The sequence below is a fragment of the Crinia signifera genome, chromosome 8 (assembly GCF_055691185.1).
Source record: "Crinia signifera chromosome 8, ASM5569118v1, whole genome shotgun sequence".
NCBI classification, from domain to species: Eukaryota; Metazoa; Chordata; class Amphibia; order Anura; family Myobatrachidae; genus Crinia; species Crinia signifera.
Window position 1 is genome coordinate 51,666,746 of NC_139224.1, and position 22,863 is coordinate 51,689,608.

General features: G+C 43.9%; 2 protein-coding genes across 3 annotated transcripts in view; both read right to left on the reverse strand.

Annotated features, from left to right (window-relative positions):
• Nucleotides 1-1,557: 1,557 nt before the first annotated feature.
• SSTR3 (somatostatin receptor 3) lies at nucleotides 1,558-7,102 on the reverse strand. Its single transcript, XM_083156363.1, has 2 exons — nucleotides 6,142-7,102; nucleotides 1,558-4,066 (listed from the first exon to the last, which is right to left on the reverse strand). The coding sequence occupies exon 2, from the start codon at nucleotides 3,569-3,571 to the stop codon at nucleotides 2,360-2,362; it is 1,212 nt and encodes a 403-aa protein (XP_083012489.1). The 5' UTR covers nucleotides 3,572-4,066; nucleotides 6,142-7,102; the 3' UTR covers nucleotides 1,558-2,359.
• Nucleotides 7,103-7,235: 133 nt separating this feature from the next.
• Nucleotides 7,236-22,863, reverse strand: part of RAC2 (Rac family small GTPase 2) — an 85,991-nt gene continuing 70,363 nt past the window's right edge. Inside the window, exons 5-7 of one of the 2 annotated variants that reach the window (XM_083156364.1) lie at nucleotides 19,021-19,180; nucleotides 10,772-10,904; nucleotides 7,236-7,447 (exon numbers count right to left, since the gene is read on the reverse strand). In XM_083156364.1, the coding sequence (XP_083012490.1) occupies nucleotides 10,774-10,904; nucleotides 19,021-19,180 (291 nt within the window). In that variant the 3' untranslated portion in view covers nucleotides 7,236-7,447; nucleotides 10,772-10,773. The other variant, XM_083156365.1, reaches the window with a different exon arrangement.

Genomic DNA, 22,863 nt, shown 5'->3' on the forward strand with positions numbered 1-22,863 from the left:
TGTAATGTTTTCAAAATGCTGAAATATTTTTGAAATATACTCTTTCTCCAAATCTTTCATGTAGGATCACAGAATTGCTTTCACGTTCTACCACGTATATATGCTTTCACGTGGGATCACTGATTGACTTTCAAGTATGATCACGGATTTACTTTCACATGGGATCACAGATTCGATATTTACATTGGGTCACAGAATTGCTTTCACCTGGAATAACAGATTTGCTTTCCAAGCTTCCAGTATAAATGATAGTAACATTAGAGTAATACTTGGGCAGATGTATTAAGCCTTAACAAGAGATAAATGCAAGGGCGATAAAGAGAGATAAACGTCCAGCCAATCAGCTCCTTCCTGACTTTTTTTTCAAACATAGCAGTTAGGAGCTGATTGGCTGGACGTTTATCTCTCTTTATCACCCTTGCAGTTATCTCTTGTTAAGGCTTAATACATCTGCCCCACTAAAACACATCTAATTTTGGACTCTTCAACAGTAATTCCCAACATGCATATGGGGGAATATTTGCATGAGACTAGTCTGTCCATGTCTGACAGTTCCATTATTTAATCACTGTCAGGAGAAATCCCTTAACCAAAATGAATGACGTACAAAGAGGTACATTTTTTAAGCTATGTATAATTTATAATGTGGTTTTACAGTATACTGTACAGTCTGTACATATATTTTAACAATGGTGTAATACAATAAAATTTCATGGGTGACATGCTACGATTATATAAAGATCTGGGCTCATTGTGCAGCCCACGCATGCTGCATTGTGGTACATCCACGGTGGACACAATAGCTGAATACCGGGGGACTCAGCATTGTATGTATTTTTTTGTTACCGAACAACAAGGACTTGAATCTTCACTTTTCTATCGAACAGATGCTGGTGTTGGAGTTAATCATTTAACTCAGTGTCCTAATTCTTGATATAACTCATGATCTTAATTTTGATAATGTGCTATTAACCTACAGAGTATACATATGTTGGTCAACGTGTCAAAATAATAAAATCGACTAACCAAAATCTCAGAGTAGTTTTAAAACATCACTCTCCCTTTCTTTATGAGTTTTTTCTTTCGCCTACATTCAATTTCCTTTCGTTTACTCAGCTACAGTACTTCAAATTACCGGGTTATACTGTACAATGTTACTTCAATATTTACACGTATAATACATTAACGGTCAGTATGCACAGTTCATTCAAAAACATCTGAAGAAAATCTACCGTATTTTAATTAACAACTGTGTGCATATGTATTGTAGTATTTAGTGGAAATCTGATTAGAACTCAATAAACTATTTATAAAGGTTTAATATCCCAAGTTTACATTTACAAGTCTAGAATGCTGGCTGTTCAAGGCCAAATGGAAATGTCACAGCACTTTATATTGATAGATTACAAGTACCTTTCGTCCTGGTGCGCCGCTTGCTTACTTATTACAGTACATATTGGAGAGGGAAGATAAAATCTATTTGTTTTGTACAAAACAATTATTGAGGGTTTAAAGACCTTCTCATTAACGACTCAATATACAATAAATACATGCCAGTTATTGCTTGGTAAGCGTTTAATTAGTGGTAACTTTTTCATTTATACAGTTGATTCTTCAGAATATTCTTCTGAATGTCAGTGCAAAATTACAAATGGATAAAACACAAAAGAACAGAACATGAGAGTGAATATAGCGCGTTAGTGAAACTGAAGCTCTGTTCTGTATCGTAAATGGCAGAAGTATTTTTGTTTGCTCATTCGTTTTATAACTGCAGAATGAAATTTTGATAAAGATATGTCTTTGAGTAACATTGAACTCTGTTGTTAGCCTCTCCGATTGTATAAATGGAAAGTGTAGAGTGTTTGGATTAGATAAATCATACAACAGTGGTCTATTACAGCATCGTAGGTTGCAGTTCTTTGGCTCATTGCATCTCTGGCCTGCAGAGCTTGCAATCTATGACATACTATTAAACTCATTTGCAATGAGAATGTTAAAATCGTAATCATCTCACTCTGTGGGCTGCCCAGTCCTTTACTCCTCTTCAATTGAAATGTTTGGATGCTACAGTATATCAGTTAGCTGCCGTTCATAGGAGATACTTATAGTAATAATTATACTGAAAGATGGTTTAAAAGACCAGTCCATAGGATTTCCAGTCGGGAGTTTTCTTTTCTCAGAGTTATTGACATATTCTAAAGTTATATTTTAAAGTCTTGTTTTCAAATAAACTTATGTATGTCCTTGAAAAGATATAGCCACACATTTCAGGCATTTTACAGTCTAGAGTTTTAATATTTGCTTTTCCACTTCAGACACTTACATGTCCAAGGGAGTTTTATAGGCCACCATTGCCCTTTCACAAATAACTTATGCCGAGCATGTTTTCTTTCTCAGATGCCCCCAGTTCCTCTGGAAGGGCCTTTTGTGAAGATGGGCCCACCACTGGCTGCAGTGGTTCTTCGACTTCCGCTCTCTTCCCATTCTCATCCATTCCATCGACTTTTGGTTTTCCTCTTTCTTGCGAAATGCCACTAACTCTGCTTAGCTCTCCTTGTGCCCTTTCAACTCCTCCATTTATATCTCCATCTGCCACCCTTACTGAAGTACGGCAGAGAACACGTTTTAACCCCCGCTGGAATGGACGAGCAAGAAGCGCATAGATAATGGGATTTAGGCAGCTGTTAGCATAGGAAAGCGCTACAACAAACGAGTAAAGTCCATATAATCTTGGACCTGCAGGCAGTGGCCAGAGAAGATTAATTATGTTCAAAGCATAAAAGGGCAGCCAGCACAAGATGAAGGCAGTCACAGCAAGGGCCACCATCTTAGTTACTTTACGTTCGGGACCTTGCCGTCGGGCTGGAGCCACTCTAACTCGATTTCCAGACATTCTTAGCTCGGCTACAATAAGTAGGTGGCAGATACAAATGACGAGCAATGGACAGAAAAATCCAAGTGCAGCTGTGTATAGGATGAAGCCAGTTCTCCACGCCTGTTGCGGTTCAGGCCAAGCAATATGACACATTCCAGAATCTTTTGGAACCCCAGCAAATAAAACTACTGGCAGCACAACCAAGAACGAGATAATCCATACTGTCACATTGACGCTTTTAGCTACTTTGGATCTTCTCCACTTTGAGGATTGGATTGGACGAACAACAGCTAAATACCTGTCCAAGCTGAGCACAGTTAGGCAGAAGATGCTGGTGAATTGGTTTACAGCATCAAGAGTCATTACAATCCGACACACAGGTGAGCCAAATGGCCAATATGACAGAGCACTTTGAGCAGCCAGAAAGGGCAGGCCCAACATAAAAAGATCATCAGCCAAAGCCAAATTTAGAATATACAGCGCTGTAACTGAGTTCTGTCCAGCAGGACTTCGCCATGCCAGGTATATGACCAAGGTGTTACCCCACAACCCTACTGCACATACAACTAGGTAGACTAGAGGAATGAGGAGCCTAGGGGCTGCCAAGCTAGGAGTAGAGGATACATTGGCATACAGAGTTGTGTTTATGTAATCATAAGAGCTTGAGAGAAGGCTCGTTGGAGAAGTTGGTGTCATACTTGGTTACAGGTCAAAACATGGTATTCTTTGGTGATTTATCTGCCATCTTAATGACTCATGAACAGCTCTCCAGATCTCAGGGAAAATGTTATTTACCAGGTGCTTCTTCCTATCATTTTTTTTTAAAATTGTGAAAGTGCATGAAAAAAAAATCCAAGTTTTTGGATATGTTTTGATTATTTTTTTGGATTGTTAATTATAAGTCTATTTGGCCAGGATTTAGCTTACTGTGCTTATACAACAGTTGTGCTTTCTCCAATCATGTGTCAAATTTGATACACCTGCAGTATAAACTATTTGGTTGGTCTTGGTCTTAACTCAATAAAACATGCTTATAATTCTTCAGTTGTTTCTTCTCGTTAAGTCTTTGGAGGTTTGGGGGTAATTCCTTTTTTTGTTACTTCTTCATAGAAACTAAATTATGTTCTTTAGTTTTTCAGTAACTGTCTCTTTGCTAGAACCACAGTCTACCTTTGGATGAGCGTCTAAGATCTGGTAAGAAAAGAAATAAATAAATAAAAACAAACATTTTTATTTGCTTGCAGAATTTGTTTCTATAAATTAATTGATCGATCTCGCTTCTCATTCATCATACACTTGTTGGTGCCTGGGCGGTCTGATCATGTTTTTCCTTGGTAATGACAGTAATTAATTATGTCTCTGGCACTTTCCAAATGTAAAACAAATAATGTAGAATGAATTTGGTATGCATTATAGCCGTTAAACTTTCATTTGACAACTCAAAGAGAAATTGGGACTGATGTACAGACATTGAAAGTTTCCATAGCAATATTTGTTTCAAATTTCAGCTTACAAGGGTGTAACACAACAGAGCCTACCCCTGTGATGAATGACATTCGACAGCTCAGAGGACCAAGATTTGACTCCTCAAATATGGCTGCCCTCTTGGGAATCATAGGTTGCTATAGTGATGATGTCAGTAGTTGAAATGAGGCCTTGTGTAATTCTTTGGTAAATAATTAAAATGAGATATGTTGTGAAAGCAATATTGCTTTATTGAGGATAGTGCTGTTAACAGTTCCCAGTTCAATTCTATGCGGTCGGTCTTGTTGCTTTATGATTACATGATGTCACTAATAATACTATAAAATTGATTTATTATTTTTAAGATAAGGAAATCTTTTTTCAATAAACAACACACATTTAGACAAAACATATACATCGTCCATAAGGACGTTTCTATGTCCTGTTGTGTTTCTATGGCATATACTGTATAATGTACCAAAGCTAGTGCTAAGATATTGCAGATACTTTCACTGCAATCATTGTTTCTGGTCAAGTGAAGTCATGCATTACTTCCACTTGCAGGTACAGTATGATGTCTGGCAGGCTTAGATTGTTTTAAGTTGAACTCCTTTAAGCCAAAGGTGTTTTAAAATGTATATTAGACACTAATAAACCCAAGGGGATGCTGGAAGTCTAGGACATCGTATAGCTCATTGCGTTTTACAAAAAAAAAAAGACTTATGGCTACAGTAGAGCTTATCAGTGCTAGTTGTGTCATTTAAAAGGGACCATTTATTTTTCTTCTAAGCCTTATCAGCAACCTCACATGCATTGCTGTGCCCCATGGTCTGTGCCACTGTGTGACCGGACACTGATAATTAACTTCCTGACTTATGTTAACTCTGCCACTACTAGACTGTATGTCAGAGAACCTAACGTACTCATAAATAGAGAATGGAATGCAATGTGATATACATGAATATATACAGATATAATGCACAGTATTACCAGGGGGAACAAAAAGAAAGAATGAAGAGACTCTATTTATGTAATAATAAAGAATCAAGGACGGTTACTAAGAGAGGCACTCAGTGACGCAGGCACACCAAGCAATCCATGCAAAGGCATAAAGTAACATATAGCGTGTATGTGATACAAAGGTACCCAGTAACATACTGACTGTAGTCATAGAGAGCGATATAGAACTCCTATACCTGGTGTACTGTAAAAAGACTTGGATAAGGAACATGCAGTTATAGATACACAAAAAAAAGGAAAGCGGCAAAGTCGAATAACACACAACACAGTAAACTACAGTATGTAACTAACACATCAATATAGTTTTAGAGATATTAAGATCACAGTAAACTCTAATACCGTGTATACAATAAAACGGGGCATGTATGGTTTAAGTGTAGGCTAATGCAATATCTAAATGACACAAAGTCAGACTGCGACACAATTGTAATTGAAAATCAGGTTAATAATACATAAATAACAATAATGGTGCAAGTGAAAGGTGAAAACCCGCAACAAAGGGACACGTTGACTTTACAAAGTAGATATATGTGCAGATGCAGACAAACATGATAAAAGCTAAAAATAAAGGCACAACATAAACCACAAAGTAATACATATATCCTATAGCTAGAGCAAATGTCTAAGCACAGGTGAATGCATCCTATGCAGTAGCTGCAGATATTTTGCAGGAACAGTGATATTCTCAGGTGCTTCGTTCAGAAAGGTAAAGCATCTCTGTACTGAGTCTTTCAGGTGAATGTCTGGCAGTACAGTCTGGTGCCTGTTGCAGAGCTACTTACCTGTTAACGCACCCTGATATGTCCAGCTGTTACACTAGTGACAAGCATCCAGTTGTGCGTCTGTCACAGGTAGACGTAGGTGTGCTGCTTATGATGACTTGGTTGGGTCAATCTCACATGTACAAGTGAGTCCCCTAGGTGCTGCTGGCGTTATTTCCTCCGTAATCATTTATACTCCCTCTTCCTTCTATTTAACCTGTTCCTAGTCATACATTGTTTCAGTGCCCCTTTTCTTCTGTCTCTATCTCTCCATATCAAGGATTTGTCTGTCAGTGGCACACAGGTTGCAAACCAATCAGGGGCTGAGAAGGTGGAGAGAGGGGGAGTGAGTGGGAGTGAGGGAGAGAGAGAGAGATAGAGCTATAAATACATAGGGAGAGAGAGGAATGGACAGAGAAAAAGAGTGAGAATTTAAAAAAAGAAAAGAGACAGAAATAATGAAGAGAGCAAAGGAGAAATAGATTCAGTCTTTTTTTAGCGCTGCTGTGTTTCCTCTGCGGATTCCTATTTATTTCTATGACTCTGCAGCTGCATTTTTTTTAAATCTTTCATCAATGAGGCAGCGAAGACACTATTTCCCAAAAGAGACAGGGGAACGATGCAATATCCCATGCCTGCAACCCTTTCCGTGCTGGTGATGCTCTAGCACAGAACACTTGATATCTTCTCAAGTATCTTGTTGAGTGGTAAACAATGAGTTAATGGGAGTCATATAGTGACCTCCCCCCCATTCACTGCGTCATTCTTTACACTCATTCTCCCCCTCTCTGCCTCATTCATTTTTCTGCGTGCATCCATCCTGCCCCATTCAGTCCCTCTCCTCTGCTAACCCTTGCGTACTGACTTTCACATACCAATGCACCAGTATAATGCACATTCGCAGCAGCGTCTCTGCGTACAGCAGCTATATCATCATGTCAATGATGGCAAACCAATCACACAGTCCTGCAAACAGTCACCGTACAAAATAATATCTGTGAGCCAAAATATGAGCAGCCTGTAATACACAGATGTGCGGTGAGATGAGTCACGCAAAGCACTGTATATACTGACCAAGTTATGATATATAGAGTAGGATACAGATAAGGCACATGGTAAGACAATATATTTATTTATAGTCTGAACAGTATTACAGGATTACAGGGATATCTGAAGACAATTATAGGAAGAGAAGCAATGGATAGCAATGGACGATGTGTTCTAGAGCAGCTAGGTACATAAGTGATTTGTGGGGCACATGGGTAATAGGGGTGTTATGGACGTAAGGGCTATGCTGGTGCAAGCTGGAGAATCTTCCCCTGAAATCCTGTACAACACAAAAGAAATGACAGTTAGAAATAGCTGAGACGTTGTATTTCTGCAGCCTTCAGGAGACACCATGATCCTTTCACCTTTGGTCAAACAGTAAATGAAGTCAATAGCAGGCATTCAATGTCATTTGCATTTTCATAGGAACCGAGAGCATAGCTGAATAATAAAATATAGAAAATGGTCAGCAAGAAACTGAAATAATTTGGAGGCTACAATTATAGATTTTAACACAACATTTATGATGCACAAAACACAGCGGGGGAACTTGTGATTCGGGCTCCCCTCCTCCACTACAACTCAAGGTCACAATATGCCACTCAGCGGGATGCAGTCAAAATCCCGACGGTCAAAATCCCGAATGGGTCATAATACCGACAAGGACAAAATCCCGTCAAGGACAAAATCCAGACATTGAAAATCCCGACAAGGACAAAATACCGACATATAGAATGTACAGGTGAAACAGTCAACATGACTTTCTGTCGACAGGTCGCAAGGTCGACATGGGTTTTTTCACTGTTTTTTGACCGACATGTCACTAGAAAGGAATCTAGGACATGAGGGCACGACTTTAGATTAGAAGAAAAAAATCATGTTGACTGTTTCACCTGTACATTCTAAATGTCGGTATTTTGACCATGTTGGGATTTTAAATGTCGGAATTTTGTCTTTGTCGGGACTTTAAATGTCGGGATTTTGTCCTTGTCGGTATTATGACCCATTTGGGATTTCGACCCTGTCGGGATTTTAACCGTCAGGATTTCATACCGAATCCCACTCAGCAGTGAGTGGCAGCAGTGGCCCCCTTATTCCCCTGGGGCCCTGCTACAATGCACCTGCTGCAGCAATGGTAGCGCTGTGCATAGATTTGTACTGTACCTTACCCATGTTTTTGGGAACACTGCCCATTGCATCATTCAATCAGGTGCCGGGGATGGCATAAATAAGGTTGACATGACTGAAGGTCAACATGCAGGAAGGTCGACATGCAGGAAGGCTGACATGGGTCATTTCAGGGGTGCTCAAACTATTTTGATCTGGACCCTGTCAGACATTAAAAATTATTACAGGACCCCAGCAAGTTACTACTGAATGGCCGCAACATGTGTGGTCAGTAAAGTAAAGTGACCGCTTTTGTGACAGGGAGGCAGTGGGTAATGGGGGGGATGGAAAAGAGTGACAGGGGATGGAAGAGGGAACAGGGGGGTGGAAGTGGGAAGCTTTGGGTGTATACTTAATGAGTTATACCCTGTCCCCCCTCCACAGACACATTAGCCTGATGATCAGCAACACAGTCGTGACCCCATGCTGAGGTGGCCGGGACCCACTCTGGGGTCAGGACCCACAGTTTGAGAACCACTGGGTTAGTTCAACAGGGTCATTAGGTCAACGCAATCATTAGGTTGACAGTCAAAAGGTCGACATGGGGTTTTGCACATTTTCTTTTGGAACCAACATGTGCCAACAGGTGGTAATTAATGCCCTACCATCCACTAGGGCATGGTGTAAATAGTGTGCTGAGCGTAACGAGGCACCATGCCCAAAGTATGGCAAGCGCAGCGAGCCATGCCAGGGGTCATGGTGATACCTTTCAGTGTCCATGTCGAAATTCGGGAAAAAAAACAACGTAAATAAAACCAATGTCCACCTTTTGACTGTTGACCTTCCCCATGTTGAGCTAATGCTTGTGTCGACCTAATTACCCTGTCGACCTAACCCATGTCAACCCTCACTCATGTCGACCGTCATACATGTCGACGTAGTGGTGTCGACTTAATGCTTGTTGATCTAGTTGCTGTCTATCCAATGATCCCATTCAGTGATAAACAATTACATTCTGGCCATTGTGCCATAATATGAACTAGGGCACTGTGTGGCACATTGTGAACTGCCAGCAATACAATGGGCCATATTGCCAAACGGGAGCACAGGAATGTGGCATATTATTATCTGGCGCACTGTGTGGTATAATTGGAACTACTATACTGCACAAAATGAAAAGACATTTCTATGGGGAATAACAATAGTCGGCCACTATTATTGTTCATAAAAAATAGTAGAGCACCGCTATGGGATATAAAATTAAGCAGCTATGGAGAATGATGCCTCTCTAGTAGGGCAGAGGGGCATAACCACACCTCTGGTATGGGCACAAATGTGTGTGTGTGGGGGGTGTGAGGGTGATTAGTACTTAGGATGTCCTCCCCTTCTCTTCAAACCATGTGCACTTTATCCTGCACAGATACATATTTATATAAAGAGGGTATGAAATCCTGGTATATGTGAACTGGCATTTGTGCATATATGACAACAATTATTAATTTGAATGTGGCACAACAAGAATCCCCTGCCATGATCAGGGACCTACATAACAATGATGGGCCCAAGTGATTGGGTAGGCATAGTCAAATCTCGGGACATGTCTATGCCAGCCCGGAAAAGACGGAATGAAAATGACATGCTTGGGGGATTATTTTTCCTGCTGGGCCCCTTAAACCTACCTGGGCCAGGGTAATTAGTACCTGCTCCCTCTTCTTGTCATCCCTGGGCACCATTATCAGAGATAGTCCAAGGGTAGCAAGGGCATAATTTCAATAATTGAAGAATGGGATGCTACTGCTATGGAGCCCACAGATGAGAATAAACATCTCAGTCAAAACCTTATTTTTATTATGTTTCCTGTCGGGGGAAATAGCGTCTGAGCCCTATTCAGTGCTGTCTTTACCGACAGCATTGAAGAGGATCACGGCAGAACGAGCCCGACTTTAAATGCTGTCCGGCCCGTTTTGCCGATAACGGCCGTGGATTGTCGCGATCCCGGCTGTAGATCGTCAATCCACGTCCTTTTCGCCGATCGGCAGGCGGGACATTGAATCCCGCCTGCCAATTTGCTGTCGGGCAAACCGCAAACGGGCCAGGAGGCTGTCAGGAGGGATCGACAGCCGTGACACGGGATTGCATGGGATTGCATGCCCCCCTTAGTGTTCGTATATATGTATACATAAAAATAAATAGCATGCATGCAAATAGATTGAGCATAATTACCACATTATTGATGGCACCATTACTATACCCAGTCCCAATGAATATTTATACATAAAACTAAGAAATGTTATGTGCTTTAATCATTTAATTGCAATATGGGTCTAGGAACATTAAGAAGCTGCTGCAGTTTTCATGCATATTTTATTTCCAGCTCCAGGCCTATACAAGTCCCTACATTATGGCATTTATGGGCTGACAATCCTTCAGCGGGGTCAAACTTGCAATAATAAAAGGCGAAGTAGACATTTCACACACAAAGCACCACCTAGCTCACCTTTATAGCAAGACACATGGGTGCTTCTTCGGTCGTGATGGAGGGGGGCAGAGCACAGCTCTAATAGCCTCATCAAACACTGTCTTTAGGCCGCGCTGTGTGAGAGCTGAGCACTCTAAATACTTCACAGACTCTGGAACAAAGGAAGAGCACAGATCTTAGACAGAGAGCAACAAGGAAATAAAGCTTTGTATAATGAATGTGATGCGGGAGACACAACAGGCTGGGAAAGAAGAGACGGAATAAAGGGAAGACTGTTGAGGTGGATAGATACGTGAACGTGATCTTCAGCAGTCTGGCTTCTTGCAGGCATATATTATGGATCCAAGGCTGTTTAATGTAGTGTATTTATATTCAGACCTTGTCTTTCCTCATACAAACACAATGTTAACCAGCATCCCTCTCTTTCCTCCATTCTCATACAGTAGCCCATACATGAAACATCCAAGCCCATACATGAAACACCTTTGCATTATGATACACAAGCCATGCTAATATAAACTCCTCCAAGTCTGATTCTTAGTTGGATACAAGTGGAAATACTGATGAATCTCAAGGATTCAGAATGCTTCACATGGGCCACACTGGGCCAGATTAATAATGGAGCGAATGTCGCTAAAGCTCCAGGCCTCAAAAATAGGCCCATGATAATGGTACAATGATAATGACCAGTGTTTCCTGGCCAAAGGGTTGGCCATAACTCATGAGCAATGCAAAAGTATTTCTAGTTTTCCCACAACATTTAGCACTTTCTCTATATGGGGGGATGCTCTAACATCCGCGGCCCCTTACCGCCGCACATCGCTGGCTACCGCAGACCTAATTATCGCATATGCTCTAACATATGCGATAATTATGGCTAAGGACAGGTCTTGCGTTAAGAGCTGTCCTTTGCGATCTTGCCGGCGATGTGCTGCGGGTCCCGGCGGCCCCCCCTCCCTCCATTACCCGGGGCTGCTGCATACATGTGGGCTCTCCTCCTCCTCCCTGCACCCGGAAGAGGATACAGTGCAGGGAGGAGGGGGTCACAGGTCCAGGCAGCACAGCGCTGTGCTGCCTGGACACAGTTGAGGGGGGAGGGGGTGTCGGCGCGAGGTGGCGGGGGTCCGTTCGGGGCGGCGTGGGTGCGTTAAGAAGCCTATAGGCTTCTATGGGGTATCCAGCAACCCCCCCCCCCCCCCACAGCGAAAACCCTTGCGGGTTTTGCTGCATATCGAAATGCGGTAAAAACCCAGATAACGGGGTTTTTACTGCATTCCTGCTTTAGAGAATCTCCCCCTATATATTTTGCAAGAAATTGCAGCTGTTAGTGTAGGCGGTGTACAGGCCCACATGCCACTGACCACACCCACATGGCACTGGCCATACTCACATATCACTAATACCTACACAGCACTGACCACACCCACACAGCACTGGTCACAGCTTATTCACCTCTTATACCCATTTCACACCAGAAAATGCAGGGACTTACCTGGGAATACAGTCCAGGGCTCAAGCAGGGACATTCCCAGATTAGCCCCTTTCACACCGGCCTAGTCCCAGCATTTTATGGTGTGAGGCCTTTTCAAATCCAGCAGCGCTTCACACCCCACTGACCGGCAAATGGCGCTACAAGCACCCAACTGCCGCTGCCTGGATCCCCAAAGTCTGGAACCCGGATCCCCCCACCCACTGCCCAGATCCCCGACACCCGCTGCCCGGACCCTGGCACCCGCCACCAGGACCCTGCTACCCTGATCGTATGCCGCCACCCGGCGCTGGAGGCAAGCCACCACTGGAAGCAAGCCAGGATGCCGGGTAAGAACCTTTCCCACTGGCCTGTATCCCAGGCTGGTCTTGCTATCTAGCAGGGTTGAATTCCTGGTAAATTTTCCCAGGAGTTTGGCCAACCCAGGAATTCAGGCTGGTGTAAAAAGGGTGGAACAATACCGTTCTACTAACTGGAGGGCGGCATCCCTCCACCGTAGTGACTGCTAGTGTATGTGATATACAAGGCAATTATTCCTAGCACTTTAGACAATCTTGTTGCTGGTGTAAAAGGGGAATTAGTATAGGCCTATAAACATTTTAGGTCCCAGAGCCTCTTGGCCCTTAATCTGGTGCCATAGTAAGAAAACGATAAGTGCAGGATGAGCTATGTGCACACAGACAGGGTTAGCTAGTATGTACAGATTGGCCTGTCCATTGATGGACCGCTGATTGGTGATCATACAGATTCATGGAGCTGTTCTGTCTCATGGGAGTGTCATACTGCCAAATTCAGCATGGATTGTTATTCACAGAATTGGCAAGTCGAGCAATTATTGAATGACTGCGCATGCTCAGTGTTCGCAACACACGCGCGTGTGGTCAAATAGAGAGAAAATATCCATACACAGCAGTCTCAGAGTAGCTGTAGTTTGATTGACAGGAGCCTGGTATTTAGCGGTGGAAACCTGGTGTTTGTGGGTGTGTTTGCTAAAAAGCAGCCTCAGTGATGACCACTTCTAGCCTAATTCTTGCCTAAATTATTGGAAGCTCTAAGATACCAATGATGACATTTGCAGCTGAGGATTCAAAAACAGCAGATGGGATAGGCTTTCACATGCAGACGCACACATTGACAGCATATACAGGGGTATTCTGTCATTAACATAAGTAGCCTACAATGAGGCATTATATGAAAATGAGTCCTGATGCCATCAATGTATGTTATAGCTTTCATAATCTATTTGTTGAACCAAATCCATGTTTCGGCATAGGTAGTAAATGTACCTCCCGACCCATGCAACGCGCAGGAGCTGATGCGGCAGGAAAATGGCAGGAGGCGTGTCTTCACTGTAAATGCTAATAATGCTATATAGCTGTATACAATTCATACACATTACTTCAAATGGTCAGAGTGCAAATAATAGGTAAGGTGTGTGGTGGAGCGCTATCTGGTTTATATTAAATAGATAAATGACCGATTGGGTAGTACATTAAATATTTAATATATCATATCATGAAAATCACACAAAAAAATTAATTAAAATAAGCCTTTACTCTCTGCCATCCAGGTGGTAGGGAATAAACCCCCTTTTTTTCCCTGTAAATAATAGGTACCTGAGTAGTTTAGTGCCTTGAATGCAGACTGAACAAGATGCAAATACAAAATGTAAACTTAAAGGATTTACTTTGCAAAGAAACAAAATAACACCCAGATCTAAAGAGGCATACACACGGACCAATTTTGTGCTCTCTTCTCAGCAATCTGACTAGCTTGCTTAGAAAGTAAGCACAGATCGCTCTGTGTGTATGCCCCTCGAGCGATGGCGATGTGTGGTCCGCATGTCGCTGTCACCTGCTAGTTAAGTCAGTGCATGCAGAAATCTAGTCAAATTGCTTAGCGATTTGCGCTATTTATTTTGATTTTGCAGCACCTGATCCCAATTTGATCCCAGTAACATGGCTCCACGGCATCAGAATCAAATGTAAAAATAGACTGGACAGCACAGTCTATTTCTACTATACCGAAATGAGGGCCATTCCCCTGCTTCCCCCTGGCGCCGCCCCCCCCTCCCTTTCAGCAGATGCCAGCACCCCATCTGTAAAGCCAAATCAAAGCATGTGTACACACCTTTAGGGGGGAGGGTGCCCACCCCCCCCCGGAAAAGACACCTCCCGGACCGGACACTACAAGCTCCGGACTGCAGATTTTGATGTCCGGTCCGGGGTCTTGTCTGGGTCCGTTTTTTACCCATACCCCCCAAAATGTACTTTGGATGTGTTTACATAACTATCCCTTACTTCCACCACCTTCACAGCCCCCTTGGTGCAGGAGGCTGTTGGGAAAACAGTAGCAAATGACTCACATGCATTCTAAACAATCATCTATGATTGCATCCAACTTTGTATGAGAGTCCAAATGTGCCGTTGGGTCACATCTTTTATAAAACTCCTCATGCCTTTGGAGTTATCCAGTGAAGTCTATGAATGTCTGTTAAAATTACTTTTGTAAATGAATAACAATGTTCATTGGAAGGACTGTTATACTTTTTTTTTTAACATAATCCATAGAAATATCTTGTAACCGGCACAGTGTTATAAATAGATAGCATTCATAGAACTGCCTGCAGTATAAAAATAGTACTAATCAGAGAGGGCATTCTAATCGCACAAACGAGGGAATAGGTTATGCTTCCAAATAAAAATAACAGTGATTTAATAGAGATACCTTTAATAATGAGCCAAAGTGTAATGTTCCAAGAGTCTAGAGAGGATGAGGTGATGAAGGGTTTCAATAGATATCTTTTTTAGTCTATCTGACCCTGCTAATTAGGTGCAGCAGAAGAGATTGTTCCAAGCATCCCATTATAATTTTGTGATAAATACCATGGAGAATGCAATGCCTCCTAGTCCCTAAACAAATGATCATTTGTGCAATTTATATTTTCTATCCTTTTTGCTTACCTACAGTATATGCATTTACAAAACAATTGTATGCACACTAAAAGCTGCACTGTAACATTCAAGTTAAAGATAACTATTATATTGTCTCATTCATAATACTGAAAGAGCTCTGACTTCTGGATTGAAAAATATTAACCCTTATATTCTTGTACTGTGATAACGCTTTCATACATTGATCCCGGGGCTGACTCAACTCTGATCCTTTCACACTACAACCAATATGTACAGTGCGACCCGGGTTTCACCCTTTTTATACCCTGGTCGAATTGCTGGGTTGGTCAACCTGGGTTATTAGGTTTGTTGCTTTCACACTGTGCCTCAACACGGGTTGACTCGGGAACAAGTTGGCATAACCCAGGTTTTAGAGGTGATGTGAAAAAGGTATGAGGGGCACTGCAGAGCTGCATATACAGTGCACCTGTACTTTCATACTTTTCAAAAAGCGTTTCAGGGAGATTGTGAAGGTGACACCTAGAAGCGAGGACGTGTATTGCTGCTTTCTGAGGGGTGTGTCAAAAATAATGACTTAAATCTAAATATAGATGAGCCCCAAAGCAGTTAGTAAGATGCAAAACTCTACTGTCCCGATTGTCGTTGGACAGTCCCAATTGTTTGGGACTGTCCCGCTGTCCCTTTCATGGGCAGCAGTGTATAGTGGTGTGGGGGGCACTTTGGGAGACCCTCTGTCCCTCGCTGCTCTGCTTAGCCAAGCGGTGGTGATTGGCCAGCTGACAATGTCCCACAAATGACGGAAATGGCAGGCGTGGTTTGCAATAGTGCCATTATCATGAAGCCAAGTTCCTTTCCCCAAGGCCACACCCACTGTTTGGGCAGCAGTGGGGCTTCACCGCACAAGGGTCCCGGCTGCAGTCCACTGAATGTTGGAAGGTATGAGATCTATTGTACTTGTTGAAGAAAATACACTGAAACCTGTCACTGCTTGTTTATGTATTGGGCTTTACAAGGGGTTCCATGTAAGTTGCCATGAGAAATCCTTATTTAACATGTAGACAAAGGGATCAGTGCTTTATAGCCAGTGCAGGGAACTGCCACTGATGATTCCATTTGAATGTATACAGTATATCTCTGACTTCTTTTTCCCTATGAATGTAACAGCTGAATATACAGTAGTGGGTTATTCCCCGACTGAAGCAGATGAATACTGAGAGGCATACAGCTCCGCAGCATGTGCACGAAGAGCGGCCATTTTTCCATGCACGTTTCTTTTGAGTAACGTACAAATGTTTTATTTCCAGCCCAGCATCTGCACCCTAACTCTCAAATCTAGGTAGGATAGCAATTGACTCCTTGTAGTCTCAATTGAGTCATGCATTCTGACATTGGGGTGGCTGTATAGTGTAGCCCAAGTAGTTGCTTAATGCTCCAACATACTGTAAAGTGCATATAATTAGTTGTGTATATTTGCGATCTCTGTGGCCAGTGCACCCTATTTGTCATCATCATCAGAACTTGTGCCAGTCCAATCCTTTTCTGAAAATATAATAGAGGGCTGAATAAGCCTGATGGCGCATGAATCGGGATTGTAGGTGAGATATTGGCAATGCATGGGGTATCTGATGAACAGACTACTAAATACAGTTACATGGTAAGTAATGTTGAACAAAGACATTAGTCTATCGAGTTCAACCTGTTTAATAAAAGACTGCATAAAGACTTGATATTCCTGACTAAGATTTAATAATTTCATACTAAACTAGGGCATCTTGTTGTTATAATGTCCATGAAGTTCCCAAACGTGGGTCCTCCAGAAGCACAAATGGACCAGGTTTTAAGTACTGTGTATCCCTCGCTCAACACAGATAGTTTAGTCATATTGACTGAGGCACTAATTAAGCTAAACATAGTTATACTCAAAACCTGGTACTCCTTGAGTAATGAATTTGGTAACTACTGGTATGGCCTAGTAAAGTTGAGACAAGGATCTACTACTACTTTACAAAGACTAGCGGTGGGTGTTTTTTCTCCATTGCATTTTAATGTGCCCCCCCCCTGTACTCAGCATTCTGGTCCTGATTGTCCTATATTTGATTTTCTACTTGTTACATTTTACCATGTACGATGTTAGTGTTCTGCATTGTCATCCATGTTTCACAGGAGGTGTAGCTTTGCAGGAAAGCATTGTCCTTCAGTGATAACAGGTGGAGCAGGAGGCAGTTGTGCAGCACTCCCATACTGGAGGAACAGGTTGTCACTGATCATGAGCAGGAACTTGGGCACCTTCCTTAAGGGGAGGTTAGTTCTGTATAATTCAGGATGCGTCAGTTGGCAATATATTATGATGGTGTTGCTGATTCTCTGCAATGCTTTCTTGGCCATCCATTTTACTATTCATTCAGTTAAGAATAGCAATGACCTAATCAGCCAATCATGTATCAGAGTACTCCTTCATTGGGGTTAAGTTGGTTGGTGGCTGGGGTTTTTATGCCGAGTTGAAGGCACTTAAGATACTTCTGAAAACAGGTGAATTGCCCTTTTCACACAACACTACATAGTCTGCACAAATGCTCAATTCAGTGGTGTAAATAAGGTTCCGCAGCACTAGCGGTGGAGGGGGGGAGCCAGCGCCACGGGGGCGCAGGCTGTGACCCTGCACCCCCTGTCATTTTCAGTTTTTTTTTATATTATTATTAAAACCGCTGCGCTGCTGGGGAAGCTGTTTCTGGCACAGCATCAGCTGCAGCAGCAGGAATAGGCTGAGTGAGGAGTACTTTGTGCTCTGGTGGCTGCCTGTGCTTCCCGTTGCTCAGTCCTGTGCGCTGCGTGGATGCAGAAATGTTGGCCAGCGTCGGGGAGCAGGAGAGTAGCAGCGGCGGCCGTGGACCGCAAGAAGAGCATTGGAGGCAGGGACCAGGGGCGGGATGTTCTAGCAGCCCTCTATCGCCCCCCTTCGCCGGCCACCGCATTCTTAATGATCGCATATGTTCTAACATATGCGATCATTAACGCAAGGGACAGCTCTTGCGATAAGAGCTGTCCCTTGCGATGCGGTGCCGGACTGAGACCCGGGAGTCCATCTGCACATGTGCAGAGCACGGGGCCGGCCGCAGGACATGCTGGGAAGGATCCGTGATTGATCCCTCACACAGCGCTACAGTAAGAAGCCCATAGGCTTCTGCAGGGAATTACCAGTTTTTGTTGGCGATTCCCTCCGCAGTGGTGACACTGCGGGGGGGGGGGGTACAGAGCATGCAGAAATGCGGCAAAAAACATGATAACGTCGTTTTTAGCGCATTTCTGCTTTAAAGAATCTCCCCCTTGAGAGAAGCGGCCAGGGACCATGATAAGGGCAGCTGTGGCTGGAACCTCGTGAACAGCGTTAGCCAAAGGTGAGCAGTAGTAGCCAGCAGAGGCCGGCCCCTATGAGCAGGAGACCCTCCCAATGCCACCATGCCCCCTTTCACCACGTCACAGCTCACCCCCTTTCAGCATGCCCCTCTTGTCTCAGCTCATGTGCTGCTTTATAAAAAAATGGGAGGGGGGGGGGGTCGCCAGATTTTTGGGGGGGCTGGGGGGTGAAAAATTTCTAGTTACGCCACTGGCTCAATAAATACTGTTTGCTTGAACCTGCCCAGAAACCAAGAGATGTTGCTTCTTTCTGTATGACTTCATGCCCGTACTTGCATACACTTGGTGCATAGAACAAAACCATATAAGCTATGCTCCGCAAACTGGTGAACGTTCAACTCTGCAGTGGCCCCATTGGGTACATGAAATGGGTGCATTTTTGGTTACATTTAACATTAATCATTCCAATCTACCCCTACCCTGCCGCTTCTGCCAGTATTCATACTCACCAATCTCCTTGGCTAAAGCTAGGCCCTGTGGATAAGAAATTGGTGCCAGCTTCTTTTCTTTAAGCTTCTCAATAGTTTCCTTGTCATCACGCAAATCCAGCTTGGTACCAACAAGAATTATTGGGGTGCTGGGGCAGTGGTGTCTCACTTCTGGGAACCACTGGAAAGAATTTACAAGAGATGTTAGGTTCAGTATGTAAGATGTAATGCTTCTGTGATGCACATACAGTACCAGCCCACACCCCGGCTATTACTGATAAATAGGGGAAAGCTCTTCTGTGCACCCGGGAAAGAAGACAACCCTCCCACATCCCTAGCCAGACATGTAGGCAGGATGGGAGTAATACAACATGAATTACTGTAAATTGGATATGCAGATCCAGGGAGCACACAGGCCCCCTATCATTTCTGCAAAAAAAAAATTCCAACGGAGTAGTGCCAGGTAAGCAGGTCAGTCTAATTCTAATCCGATAGTGCTTGTCTGCTTTCGCCTGCCACCATATTTAATGCATTTTGCTGCTGCTGCTAGGGACTGGAGGTCTTTCCTCCCACTTTCCCAGAATGCCAGTGCGTGCATGACGTAATCGCGCACCTTATTCTGAGAGGTTTGGATATACATCCTCTTTAGTAAATGTCCGGCTGACGGGCATACCATATGATCCAGGATGGCAGAAGGAGCATGAAAGACGCCAACAGGAAACACAAAGTGTACCCCTGCGTACTCTCTTAATTCGCCAAGTTTGGGCCCGGTGGCTCGCTCCCCTTGCCACCAGGTTACTAAAGGCAACCAGTAATGGCATAGATAGTGAGATTGCTGTTCCACCAACCTTGCTGCTGCCACTGCCGTCGTAGGTCACATGATATGTTCCATCGGTCAAGTGGTCCAAACTACATTCACAGCCTGGGAGCTAGCTGCTACCATTATTTAAGCGACCGCGGGGGTAAGAAGAGTTACAGGGAGAAATTTACTAAGATGTGTATTCTACTTCACATGTGATATTGCTATGGGCAACCAATCAGATCCTGTCTACTATGTTCTAGAGGGTGCTACTTTAAGTGGACCTGGAGAGGTGGTGGAACTCAATTCCAAAAAATGAGATGTAAGGAAAAGCCAGCGAATAAACAAAAAATCTGGGTTTCCTTTCCCCACCTTAACCACTTAAGTGGTATACCCGGAAATTTTCCGGGCTCAGCTGCGCTGCCGCAGCGGGCTGTCCCGGAAAATTTTCGGGCATACCACTATGTATGTGTGCGCCAGTGGTGTCTCCATCGGAGCACCACTGGCGCACTACCTAAGGGGTCCCCCCATCAGTCACCCCCCACCCCTCTTGTTGGCCTCCCCGGGTCCCTCTGCTCCAGCGTATACGGCCGAGCTTCCCAGCCGCCAATCATCCTGTAGTGACGTAGGTGGCAGGCTCGGGGATGTTCGGGGCGGCTCGGGGGAGCTTGGGAGAGTTCAGTCACCGAGTCCTCCTGAGCTGCTGCGGCTTATTATCTGTGGTGGGTTTTGCTGGGGCAGGACAAACCTGCCCTGGTAGGTTTGTCCTGCCCCAGCAAAACCCACCACTCAAGGGGTTAATCGCAACTTTAAAGTGTGGGGAAATTTGGTGAAGGCTATTTAATGGAAAATCCAGAATTTGCCAGAAATTAGCCACGGACTAAACCCTGTGAGTAACTGAACACCCCTTAAACAGTGCAGGTATTTTGATATCAATGTTTGAGAACATATGGTTAAATTTAAATAACTTAAGGTGGCCATACAGTACATCAGAAAGACCAGTCTTACAATCATGATTGTGTCCAATTTCCCTTTAACTCACGGCAGTTCTTGGTGGTTTTTGGACACACAATATACTCACAATCTGTCATACAATCCGTCATACAATCCATCTACTGCATGATTGTAGCTTCATTTAAATAGGGGGCTGGCCTACTAGGATCAAAAGGATAGGAGTACCATAAATCCAGTTTTTTTTATTTATTTATTTTAATTTACAGGTTGCCAGCAACTACCAATCTGCTCACATCTGCTGTGTTATACACCATTATTAAATAGCCCGAATGCAGCAATCCTCTGAAAACTGTTTTGTAATAACAAGTATTGACAGAATTGTGCAAATTAACTTCCACCGCTCTCTTCAGGCACCCGCCCGTCTGCCGCTTAGAAACTTCTGCGGCTCCCAGCATCTTCACTGCCAAGGGCCGCCCGTAAGCTTCGCCTTTCTTCTCTGCTAGTCAGGGTGGGAGTGTCACATCCCAATCCCAACTGATCTGACGTGCAGCACATCAGATCAGAGGACCAATCCTCCAATCTCCCAGGGCTCGCATTGCATTGAGATTGTATGATTGGGTGCAATGTCTTTCTGATGTATGGCCACTAGGTACTAATTAAGTCACCTGTGCTGGATGGATATCCTCAAAACCTGGAGTGTTGGTATGCCTCGAGGACTGTAGTTGGGAGCCGCTGCAGTCAGAGGCAGATATAGACCTTACATGGCACTAACCCAAAAACTGAATATGGGACCCCCTTCTTCAAAACAATCCCCACCGCTAGTCAGTCATCATATGCCAAATCCTCACCAGTCTCTGTATGTGAAATCCACCCCTGGAGGCTGAGCCAGCTCCTGACAGCTGTAATCACTGGCAGCCTGCCAGGAGTATTTAGCCAGCCCAGTGCTCGCACATGAGTTCACATTTCACAGTGATTCAGCCCTGTCAGGAGGCCACCTGGGATCAGGGCTCTAAGCTCCCACTTTAGTAGCCTAGCCTTACATCCGCTCCCACCTGCAGCACCTAATCCTTGGTAATGTCCTAGACCAGTGGTGTAACAATAGCCCCACAGATCCCACAGTGGTGGGGAGGCGCTGAGTAAGTGTGGGCACCGGGAGTCTGCAGGGGCTATTGATACGCTGCTGCTGCCTGCCGGGACCTGCTGCATCTGTGGCCGGGACCCGCAGGTTTACTTGTCTGTGGTCATGGTGCTCCTCCTGGCTCCTGCTGCTAATAAAAACTGACCGTTACAACATATCCGCCCCCTTACAGCAGACAGTGTTTGCTATTAGGGGCAGTCATTATGTGAGGGTCAGTTTTCATTAGCAGGAATTCGAGGCACGCTGGGACCGCAGACAAGATATGCGGGTCCCTCCCAGAGACGCGTGACAATCGAAATTTTCGTCGGGGGGATGCGCAAATTTTGTAGTTACACCACTGCCATAGACCAGCATTTATATGTTAGAAGTGCCTTGTACAGCGAATCATAGCAAGGAAAGCAATGGCATAAGTACTAATTACAGAGCACCAGACATGTCCCCCACTTGTAGAGTGGAGTGCCGGGCCTGGTGGGGAAAAAAAAATTGAGAGCTTTGATTACCCTCCTGGCCTCGCTTCCAGACCGATCCAGGAGAATATGCACCTATGCCCCACAATTAAGAAAAAGGGAGGCGTGGCTTGCTATTGCCCCCTTTTTCCAAGACCAAGCACCCTTTTTGGGAGTCTCATGTCCCTTTCAGACCGCACTAAAAAAAACGGTATTTTGTCGATTTTTAACCATTTTAAAACGGTAATATGTGCGGTCTGAAAGGTCCAGAGTGATTTTACCGTTTAAAAAAAAATGGTTTTTGGAAACGGCAAAAAAGCAAGGTCCTACCCTTTTCAGACCCGTTTTTTTTGCGGTCTGAATGGGTCTGAAACAGTACCCAGGCAGCAAGCGAGCACTATTGGTCCCCAGCACTGTGCATATTTAATGAGCCGGCCAGCTCATTAAATATGCACTGCGCTGGCTCAGAGGGGACTCCTTGCCTGCGTGTAATGTCCGCCTCACGGGCTCCAGCAACAATTACCATG

What these genes read in the sequence shown, in the direction of transcription:
- SSTR3 (XM_083156363.1), bottom strand. Translation starts at nt 3,571, where the DNA reads ATGACACCAACTTCTCCAACGAGCCTTCTCTCAAGCTCTTATGATTAC.